This window comes from Lathyrus oleraceus, chromosome 6 (genome assembly GCF_024323335.1).
Source record: "Lathyrus oleraceus cultivar Zhongwan6 chromosome 6, CAAS_Psat_ZW6_1.0, whole genome shotgun sequence".
Taxonomy (NCBI): Eukaryota; Viridiplantae; Streptophyta; class Magnoliopsida; order Fabales; family Fabaceae; genus Lathyrus; species Lathyrus oleraceus.
The window spans coordinates 510728102-510738369 of record NC_066584.1 but is presented as its reverse complement, the minus strand read 5'-3'; the positions used below and the strand labels follow the sequence as shown (position 1 = coordinate 510738369).

At 35.4% G+C, this 10268-nt stretch overlaps 1 protein-coding gene across 1 annotated transcript; it reads left to right on the top strand.

Annotated features, from left to right (window-relative positions):
• The first annotated feature begins 7688 nt into the window (after positions 1-7688).
• Positions 7689-8773, top strand: LOC127098103 (uncharacterized). Its single transcript, XM_051036603.1, has 2 exons — positions 7689-8366; positions 8462-8773. The coding sequence occupies exons 1-2, from the start codon at positions 7689-7691 to the stop codon at positions 8534-8536; spliced, it is 753 nt and encodes a 250-aa protein (XP_050892560.1). The 3' UTR covers positions 8537-8773.
• The last annotated feature ends 1495 nt before the right edge of the window (positions 8774-10268 follow it).

Sequence of the window (10268 nt, the reverse complement as noted above, 5' to 3'; positions counted from 1 at the left end):
CGCGCAGAAGGAAGTAAGGAAGAAGGATCAGAAAGCATTGTTCTTCATTCATCAATGTGTTGATGTAAATGTGTTTGAGAAGATTGCAGATTCAACGACAGCAAAGGCTGCGTGGGACACACTGGTTAGATGTTATGGTGGTGACGCATCAGTGAAGAAGGTGAAGCTTCAGTCCTTAAGAAAGCAATATGAGAATCTCAACATGAAGAATAATGAGAAAGTTTCTGAATACATCTCCAGAGTGATTCTGATCACTAATGAGATGAAAGCGTGTGGAGAAACTCTTTCTGAAGAAACAATCATGGAGAAGGTATTGAGATCCCTTACCTGTCAATTTGATTACATTGTGGTAGCAATAGAACATTCCAAAGATCTGAGCACCATGAGAATTGAAGAGCTGCAGAGCAGTCTAGAAGCGCAAGAGTTGCGTTTGACTGAAAGAACTTCTGAAAGGGAAGTAGAGCAGCAGGCTCTGAAAGCAACTTCTGATAGGAGGTATCAGAAGCAGTCAGAAGCCAGGAGAAGATCTGATGGTGGTCAGAAGTCAGAAAGCTCAACCTCTGATAGACAAAAGAATGCTCAGAAGGGAAAAGAGAAGTATGACAAGAAGAAGATCCAATGTTACTGTTGTAAGAAGTTTGGTCACTTTGCTAGAGACTGTTGGTCAAACAAGGAGAGAAAATCAGAAGAAGCAAATATAGCCAGAAGTTCTGATGACGAATCTGTGCTATTGATGGCCTCTGAATCTGATGATTTGGATCTGACAGACTGGTGGTATATGGACACTGGCTGTTCAAATCATCTTACTGGAAACAAGAAATGGCTGGTTGACTTTGACTCTGAAAAAAGGACAAAGATCAGATGTGCTGATGACAAATATCTTAATGCAGAAGGTATGGGAAATGTCAGAGTGACTCTGAACAATGGGAAAACAGCATTGATTCAGAACGTGTGGTATGTACCTGGCATCAGAAGCAATCTGATGAGTGTGGGACAATTAATTGAGAAAGGTTTTTCAGTTACCATGAAGGACAATCTTCTGAAGCTGTATGACTGCAATCAGAAGTTGATTATGGAGTCAGAACAGGGAAGAAATAGAACATTCAAGGTGAATGTCAGAACTGCAGACTCAGAATGTCTTAGTGCAACAAGTGATGAGAAGGAGAGTGAGCTGTGGCACAGAAGATTTGGTCATTTGAATTTCAGAAGCTTAAAACATCTGAATTCAAGGAAGTTGGTACATGGAATTCCTGCAATTAAGAAGCCTGAAAATGTCATGCAAAGTTTGCATGGAAGGAAAACAACCACGATTGCCATTTGCGTCAGAAACTGCTCCAAGAGCAAAACATGCCTTGGGAGTTGTACATTCTGATGTGTGTGGTCCATTTCCAGTAACATCGATTTGAGGGAATAAATACTTTGTGTTATTTGTTGATGAATTCACAAGAATGACATGGTTATCCCTTATTAAGTTTAAACACGAGGTGTTTGATGAATTCAAGAAGTTCAGAATGAAGGCTGAGAATCAGAGTGGTCAGAAGTTGAAGATTCTTAGAACTGACGGTGGAGGTGAGTATAACTCCAAAGAGTTCCAGAAGTTCTGTGAGGAGAATGGAATTGAGCATGAGGTTACTGCTCCTTATACCCCTCAACACAATGGTCTTGCTGAAAGAAGAAACCGCACTTTGCTTGATATGGTGAGAAGCATGCTAAAGGAGAAGAAGCTTCCTCAGAAGCTCTGGGGAGAAGCTGTTGCCACTGCAACGTATGTACTCAACCGATGTCCTACGAAGAAGGTGAAGGAAATAGTTCCAATACAGAAGTGGACTGGAGATAAGCAAAGTGTTAGTCATCTGAAGGTGTTTGGTTCTGTTTGCTATAAACATGTTCCAGAAGCCAGAAGACAGAAGCTGGATGATAGAAGCAAAGTGATGATTCTGATAGGGTACCACAGTACAGGTGCATACAAGCTCTATTGTCCAGAAACCAATAAAATTGAATTCAGCAGAGATGTGATTGTGAAGGAATCAGAAGTTTGGAATTGGGATAAGTCTCAATCTGATTCTGATGTTAGAACTTCTGAAGAAAGGTCAGAGTTTAGAATTTCTGAAGTTGGAGTAAACTCTGACGTTGATTCTGACTCTGATAGTGATTCTGACTCTGGAGAAGACTCAGAAGATGAAAGTGACTCTGATGATCCAGACTCTGATGACCCAGACTCTGATGGTAATCCAGACTCTGGTGGCAATTCAGACTCTGGAAATATGCCAGACCCTGAAGATGGTCAAAGCTCTGGAGGAAGTCAACCATCTGAAGCTAGAAACTCTGAAGCTCAAGACTCTGAACAAATTCAGAGACCACAAAGAATCAGAAACATCCCCAGAAGATATGCAGAATTTGACATGCTGCAAGACACTGAAGTAGACTCTGAAGGAGAAATTGTTCAGTGTGCCATGTTAGTAGACTCTGAACCCATAAGTACAGAAGAGGCTCTTAAGCAGAAGCTCTGGCTGAAGGCCATGAAAGAAGAACTTGATGCTATAGAGAGAAACAAGACTTGGAAGCTGACAGAACTTCCAAAAGACAAGAAAGCCATTAGCGTCAGATGGGTTTTCAAGCAGAAGTTAAAGCCAGATGGTTCAATTGGCAAACATAAAGCAAGATTGGTAGCCAGAGGATTTCTACAGAAACCTGGGCTGGATTACTCTGAAGTGTTTGCACCTGTAGCAAGACATGAAACAATCAGAATGGTGATTGCAATAGCTGCTAACAGGAATTGGCCTCTGATGCATTTAGATGTAAAATCTGCATTTCTGAACGGTCCATTAGAAGAAGAAGTTTACGTGTCACAACCTCCTGGATTTGTGAAAAAGAATCAGGAAGGGATGGTGTACAGATTATACAAAGCTCTATATGGATTGAAACAAGCGCCCAGAGCTTGGAATCAGAAGATTGATTCATTTTTCAAGAAGCAAGGCTTTCAGAAATGTGAGATGGAGTACGGTGTCTATGTTCAGCATACTTCTGAAGGAAATATGACTCTGGTATGTTTATATGTTGATGATATACTGCTGACTGGAAGTTCTGAACAGGAGATAGCCAAGTTCAAGAAAGTTCTGATGAATGAATTCGAAATGACTGATCTAAGCAAAATGACATACTTTCTAGGGATGGAATTCAGATACTCTGAGAAAGGTATTATTTTGCATCAGCTCAAGTATGAATTAGAACTTCTGAAGAGATTTGATCTGAAGAATTGTAAGATTGCTGTCACACCTTCTGATACAAATCAGAAACTGGATTCTAACTCTGATGGAAAGGATGTGGACGCTACAACCTTCAAACAGTTGGTTGGTTCTCTGAGGTATTTGTGCAATACCAGACCTGATATTTGTTATTCAGTTGGGATGGTTAGTAGGTTCATGAGTAAACCTAAGTGGTCCCATTACCAAGCTGCAGTCAGGATTCTGAGGTATATCAAGGGAACTCTGAAGTATGGAGTATTATTTCCTTCTGGAAGAAAGGATGAGTCAGAACTTCTGAGTTATTCAGATTCTGATTGGTGTGGAGACAGAGTTGATAGAAGAAGTACGTCTGGGTACTTATTCAAATTTCTGGGAGGTCCCATTTCTTGGTGTTCCAAGAAGCAACCTGTTGTGGCGTTGTCAACTTGTGAAGCTGAATACATTGCAGGTGCTGTTACTGCATGCCAAGCTGTGTGGATTCTGAATCTATTGCAGGATCTGAAGATTAAAGTAAACAAACCTCTGAAGCTGATGATTGACAACAAGTCTGCAATCAATCTTGCCAGAAACCCAGTGTTGCATGGGAGAAGCAAGCACATTGAGACCAAGTATCATTTTCTGAGACATCAAGTTCAGAGGGGAGTGCTAGAAGTTGTACACTGCAGCACTCAGAAACAGTTGGCAGATGTTCTGACGAAAGCTATCAAGACTGATCAATTTCTCAGATTAAGGGATGAAATTGGTGTTACAAGTTTTGATGGAATATGAATTAAGGGATGGTATTAGAAGTAATTCATATTTATTAGTTGTACTATTTTCTTAGCCCCTAAGTTTGTTAGAGGGTATTTTAGTATTTTATCCTATTCTAGTAACCCTAGTTTTAGCTTATAAATAGGGTGACAATCATTGTAACTTTTATCATGTTTTGTAGCCGTCATTCTCTGAATAGAATATTCATCTTTCATTCTACCTTTGCACCAACAATATCTACCTGAGTCAGTATCATTTTTGTAAATAAAAAGGAATTTGATGGCATTAGAAAGAAACGAAATAAACAAGTATATAAAAAAATACCTAAGATCTATTTATTTTCATAGCAAATATAAGATAATATAATCATTTTATTTTATATATATTACTATGGTTAGGCACGATACTGATCTTTGTGAAATAAGATATATTTTCCTTTTACTCTATAAAGAATATATGTCAAGAAGATAAGTTATGATACTTTGTGGTCACATGTGTGATTTGTCGGAAATGATTTTATTTATTACATGGACATGCATCATATAGGATATGGATAGAGGTGTCATTGTGTTAAGCCTTTGTGGCAAGAATGATGTTTTTCGGCCTTTGTGGCAGTCTTCCCATTGGAATGAGTTTTATATTGACGCTTTTCGGCTTTTGTGACAGTTTTTCCATTTGAATGAGTTTTATATTGACGTTTTTCGGCTTTTGTGGCAGAAGCCTTTGTGGCAGTTTTCCCATTGGAATGGGTTTTATATTGATGCTTTTCGGCCTTCGTGGCAGGAGCCTGTGTGGCAGTTTTCCATTGGAATGAGTTTTATTTATCCGGATCATTTGTGTCATTTGTGTCTCATGTAGTTGTTATGGTCACATTGCATTTCATATGACATAAACAATCATCAGAACTAATAATTATATTTTGAATTGGTGAAGTTTTGTTATTATTTTATGACATTTTTTATGGTGAGTATGAATCAATATGGATAAGGAAATTGACCCGTTACAATTATGATTCTAGGTACGGAAGGAAAAAGGAATTATTGAATATCTTTCTTGAAGCGTGCACGAGGCAAACAGAGATTTTTGAAATATTAGTACTTTATGTAATAAATAAAATGTGACACTACACTGTTTTTATTTGAACAAATATTGAGACTTTTAAACTCGTTTTAGAAATGCGGACATGGATCTTTCCGCTAGGAATATTCAAACGACTTCTTAATTTTAATTAAGTTCACTTTCTCTAGTTATTTTACAAATATTAAACAAAAAATACCCGTAAAATTTAAATATTACTAATATCTCGGATAAAAATTTCGGGATGTTATAACTCCCCTTTTTTTCCTTGAACAATCCTGCTCAAGGGAGCTATTGCTACTAGTTACCTTTTCACGCATTGGAGTGATTGGTGAATCTCTCGCTAAAATCCTTCCAATATTCAATGTTCCCATATTGAAGAGCATTGAACCATAGCCTGGCCAGACCAACCAAAGTTAGCGGGAACAATTTATAATTGTAGGTTTTGTCAACATGGAATTAATTCAACCATTCATTGACGGGTTACACGTGTTCGTCCAGATCTCCATTTATGTTGTACCCACTAAGTTTAGAAGGCTTCTCCATTTATTTTAATATTCTGTTATAAACAATATGGGCGAACAAAGAGTTCTTATGAAGATTCTTTGGCGGACAATATTCTATTTGGTCCTATGGAAGAGCGTGGTTGCCCCAGTCTCCCTCAGGGCTCTAGGGAGGACTCTGGCGCTTCTTTCTCCTCTACTGATTTTGCAACCTCGGAGCTTCATCCTTTATCATCGCGGTTGGCTCGGGGATGTCATCTTGACTTCTTTATGACAAACCCTCTTTAACAATGTTTCGTCATTGAGTCGCGTTATGTAGACTTTTTTCAAGATGAAGCAACCTTTCCTCTATCGCATGTAAATTATGCTATCGCACGATATTGTACATGTTGTTACACAATTTATTGGTGTCTTGTATCCTAAGGTTATCTCACAACAGTTGGAAACCAGGTAAGGTTTCAAGTTGTGAAGTTGATGGCAACATTGAGTGTTCAATCGTAGGCATTAGAACAAATCCAACGATATGAGGAATTTATAGTAGATCTAAATTTAGAGTTATTTTTGCTACTTGATTAACGACGCCGTGTAGAGGAGGTGGAAGTGGTTGATTGATCGTTGCTTGAATAGAAGCGGCGACTTCGCGTACTATGGAAGAACGAGTAGCTTTGGATCCAGCCGTTACCTAGAAGTTATGAAGTCAGAAATCCAGAAATTTCGGAAATAAAAGTTGAAATGCTATTAGAATTAGGTCGGACGCGATGGACCTTCCTGTGTGATTTTGATCGCTCTTGATATTATAAACTAAAAAGATTTTTGAACTAACGAATCAAAGAGAAAAATTAGGATCGTGGAAAACGTGGGAATCAAAAGTCGATTCTCACAGATAGTGTCATTGTTCCGCATCGGAAACAAAACTGATATGTTAATCGAGGTTCATGGAGGATTACAATGGACCCAAGCTTCTGATACAATGGAGAGTCGGATGACTCGCATGGTTAGAATTTCAACGCTCTAGACAACATGTGAGGGAGAAGAGTGAATCAAAATTGAATTTGTGTATCTTGAATATTTGTGCCTATTCTTTATATAATGTGGTGGTTATAACAACCCGCAAATTTTTTAGGTGTGAGATGCAGAGAGTCGTTTTGTGTACTTGAGACTTATATCTCATGTATCCGTCTGTAGGGTAACTCTCCTGCGCCTAAAAGGTTCTAAATATAATGCATCTCCTTATGAGTGGTCAATCGGGAACCATACCATCATGGTCGGCCTGAACACATTCGTTAAATAAATTATACAAATTATTCTTTCATCTACCATTTATTTTTCTTGAATCAAAATTTTCCCTTCTTAATCTTTAACACATTTCACATTATCCAAATATTTTTTCTTTCTCTCTCTTCCCTTAGGAAGTCCATATATGTTATTTTCCTCTCCTCGATTCCTAAGATTGGTATAATTAGTCAAAAATTGGAGTTGTTGTTTCACTCACGGTCTTCCTAAACTCTTTCTTAGTTTTCCTATAATTTTCTCATCTCTCATTTTAAATTTATATCTATAACCAATACTCTAGGTTGAATAGTCAAACTTTCTCCATAAATATTTTTTCTAACCAAGTAAATCTTTCTATTTAATTTTCTATATATAATAAGATATTCATATCTTTTTCTAAATCATATATTATTAACTATAATAAAATCAAAAACTGAAAAAAAAGAAAAAGAAAAAGAAAAGATAAAAAAAGATAAATTTACGCTACACATTTATCTCTTGAAATATTCATCAGGATGATGTAGCATTCTAGAGCATCCCAAAACCATTTGAGTATTTAAATGTGTTGTAAAATAGTAGAAAACAAAATTTACAATTAAACCAATAATTTAATTCAACTAGCCAACGTTTAAGAGTTCTTAAATTAATTAAGAAGCATATGGGAAAACAAAATTTCAACATAACTGTTGTTACAATAAATTAATATAAAATATGTTTTCAATTTGCCACCATGGTTTGTAAACTTTGACATTTTCCCCCTTCATTTCACACGCAACTCTTTGAACTTGTCTATAAATGAATAGCATCGTGTATTGCTTCTTATATGTATACCTTTCAGTACATGGCTACTTCTTCTTCCATCACCAAAGTGCCCCTCAAGCTTTATGTCGACCCCGAAAATGACAAAGTTGTGTTTGCTGAAGCATCAAAAGTTGTCATAGACTTTCTTTTCGACTTTCTATGTTTGCCTATCAGCACTGTAGTAAAGCTGGTGAGCACAAATGGCATGGTAGGTAGTTTAGGAAATCTGTATCAGAGTGTTGAAAACCTCAACCAAAGTTTTATGCAGCCAAACCAAACTAAGGATGTTCTCTTAAACCCAATAGCTCAAATCTCTTGTAATGGAATCTCAGGCTTCCTAACTTCACAGAAAGACGAAGATCTCAACTATGAGCAACGAACTAAGTTATACATGTGCTCTGATAGGTGTAATTTGTGTGTGACAAATGATTACACGACTCGTTGTGCTGGTTCGTTTGACCGTCATGGGCACTTTGGGTATTATCCTTGCTCGAACAACATGAACTTTGAAGTAAGTTATAGAAATATGAAGGTTGATGAAAATAAAAGTTTCATTCATAATGGTTTTGTGAAAGACGAGATCACTTTTATAGTGATGGACGATTTGGTCATTCAACCCATATCAAAAGTGTCTGATATATCTACCTTGCTCAAGAAATTCAATGTCAAAGATATCAATACTTTGCAAGAAAAGGATGTTGAAATTGGGATGGATGAGGTAAAACCGTAAATATTTCTCATTTTTTTCACTTCAATTTATATTACTTATTTTTAGATTTACAACTCTTTTTGTATTTTTTTTTTTAATTTTAGAGCATCAAGTTACTTAAGGCTTCTCTGGAAACAAAGATGGTCTTGACAAGTGTTTTCCACAAGAAGAAATATTGATATGTGTAATTGGTTTATCACATAAGGGATAATTAAGTCAGTATATGTTTAGATTGAAGGGATAATTGAGTGCAGAAAATGGTCAGTATATGTTTAGATTGAAGGTTATATGTTTCTATGTTTTATAAAATTAGATATTTGCCTAAACTTTCTTCTTGTGTTGTTAACTGTTTGTTCGGTTATGCTACTAAAGTGCTCCAAAATAGCACTAGCACATTTATCATAACTAAAATCTTTCTTTCACATACTTTATTCAAATATTGACACAACTCATTCTTTTTTAATTGGATTTATGCACATTCAATGTGTGTATAATTAAAAAAAAAATCATTTAAATGAAATAATAAGAATCCCAATTTTCATTTAGTAAATATCAATCATTTTAAAACAACTTTCTTAACTAGCATGATGGTAATTAATAATTAAGGGTGTAAAAGGCTTGTAAAATAAAATATAAAAAAAGAATTCAAATCATTAAAAAATAATCAAGTTTATTTGGTTTGATTTAATTTTTTAATCTTATTTTATAAATATTAAATTAAACAAAATCAATAAAAAAAACTTGATTTTAGTTGATTTAATAAGATTGAGATTTTATTAGATTTTATTAGATTTAATAAATTTATAATAACAAGCATTTAATTGATATGCAGTGTAAATATATTTTGAGTTAATCATAATCGTTAAATTTTTATAAATGTTTGACTTTTATTATATTTGTGAACCAAATGAATTGAACATGAGCAAAATTTAATTTTTAACTAAGTTACCTTAAATTGGACTATATATAATTCGACTCCTTAGATTCATATGTCAACTCGATTATATATATTGACTTACTTAGTACAAATCATAACCCTATGTTTTCTTCCGATCTTATAACTTTTATTTCATTTCATTATTTATCCTTTAAAATATAGTAGTTTAAAATGTCAAATATATATAAAAAATAGATTTAAAAAAAAGACCTATAGATCGATGAAGCAAACGAGGTGAACTTATTGAGACGAACTTAACGAATTGAATCGAGTTGCTCGTGAATTTAAAACTAGTTGAGTTTGAATTTAAAACTAGTTGAGTTGGTCTAGCACCCTGTATGACTTGTTCGTTTAAGATGTGTTGTCGTTGATTCTTCCAATGATGACACATCTCCTTTGCGTAGTCTCTCCAGTCGAAATAATCTCATTGGCCATCGACTCTTTGTTGATGCCAATCTCTCAAACACGTCGGAGGTTCTAGAATTTGTTGTTGCATGTTAAACTGCAGTTTTACACGGTCACTCTAGTGCATCTCCACAGTAGTGAACCAGATAATTGGTGTTTTTGCTGTCCAAATTGCATCATCATCATGGTTAACCTGATGATCAAGACTCATATATGACCTCCAGATAAATTGTACAAGAATATGATATGTAATTTGATAATTATTTTTAAATCAAAACTAGAGTTGTGTAATAGTATTACATCGTCTGGTCCAATGTGGTCCAATAGATTACGATAGACTACTACAACGTGTTTCAGACACCTGTTGCAGTTCATCCCTTTAACTGACCACGTAGATAAAAAACATTTGAAATATATTATTTATAGTAAGTTGTAATATAAAGTCTAATAAATTAGATGGTAAATTTATAAACTTACTTTGTTGCAAAGGGGAATATGAATGGCTTCTCGTTTACTGGGGTGAGTGACGACATTCTTGACCAACCCTATGCTTGTAGCAAATACACACA

Coding starts and splice junctions, on each gene's coding strand:
- LOC127098103 (XM_051036603.1), top strand. CDS start 7,689: ATGGCTACTTCTTCTTCCATCACCAAAGTGCCCCTCAAGCTTTATGTC. Junction 8,367..8,461: donor TTGAAATTGGGATGGATGAG/GTAAAACCGTAA, acceptor TTTTAATTTTAG/AGCATCAAGTTACTTAAGGC.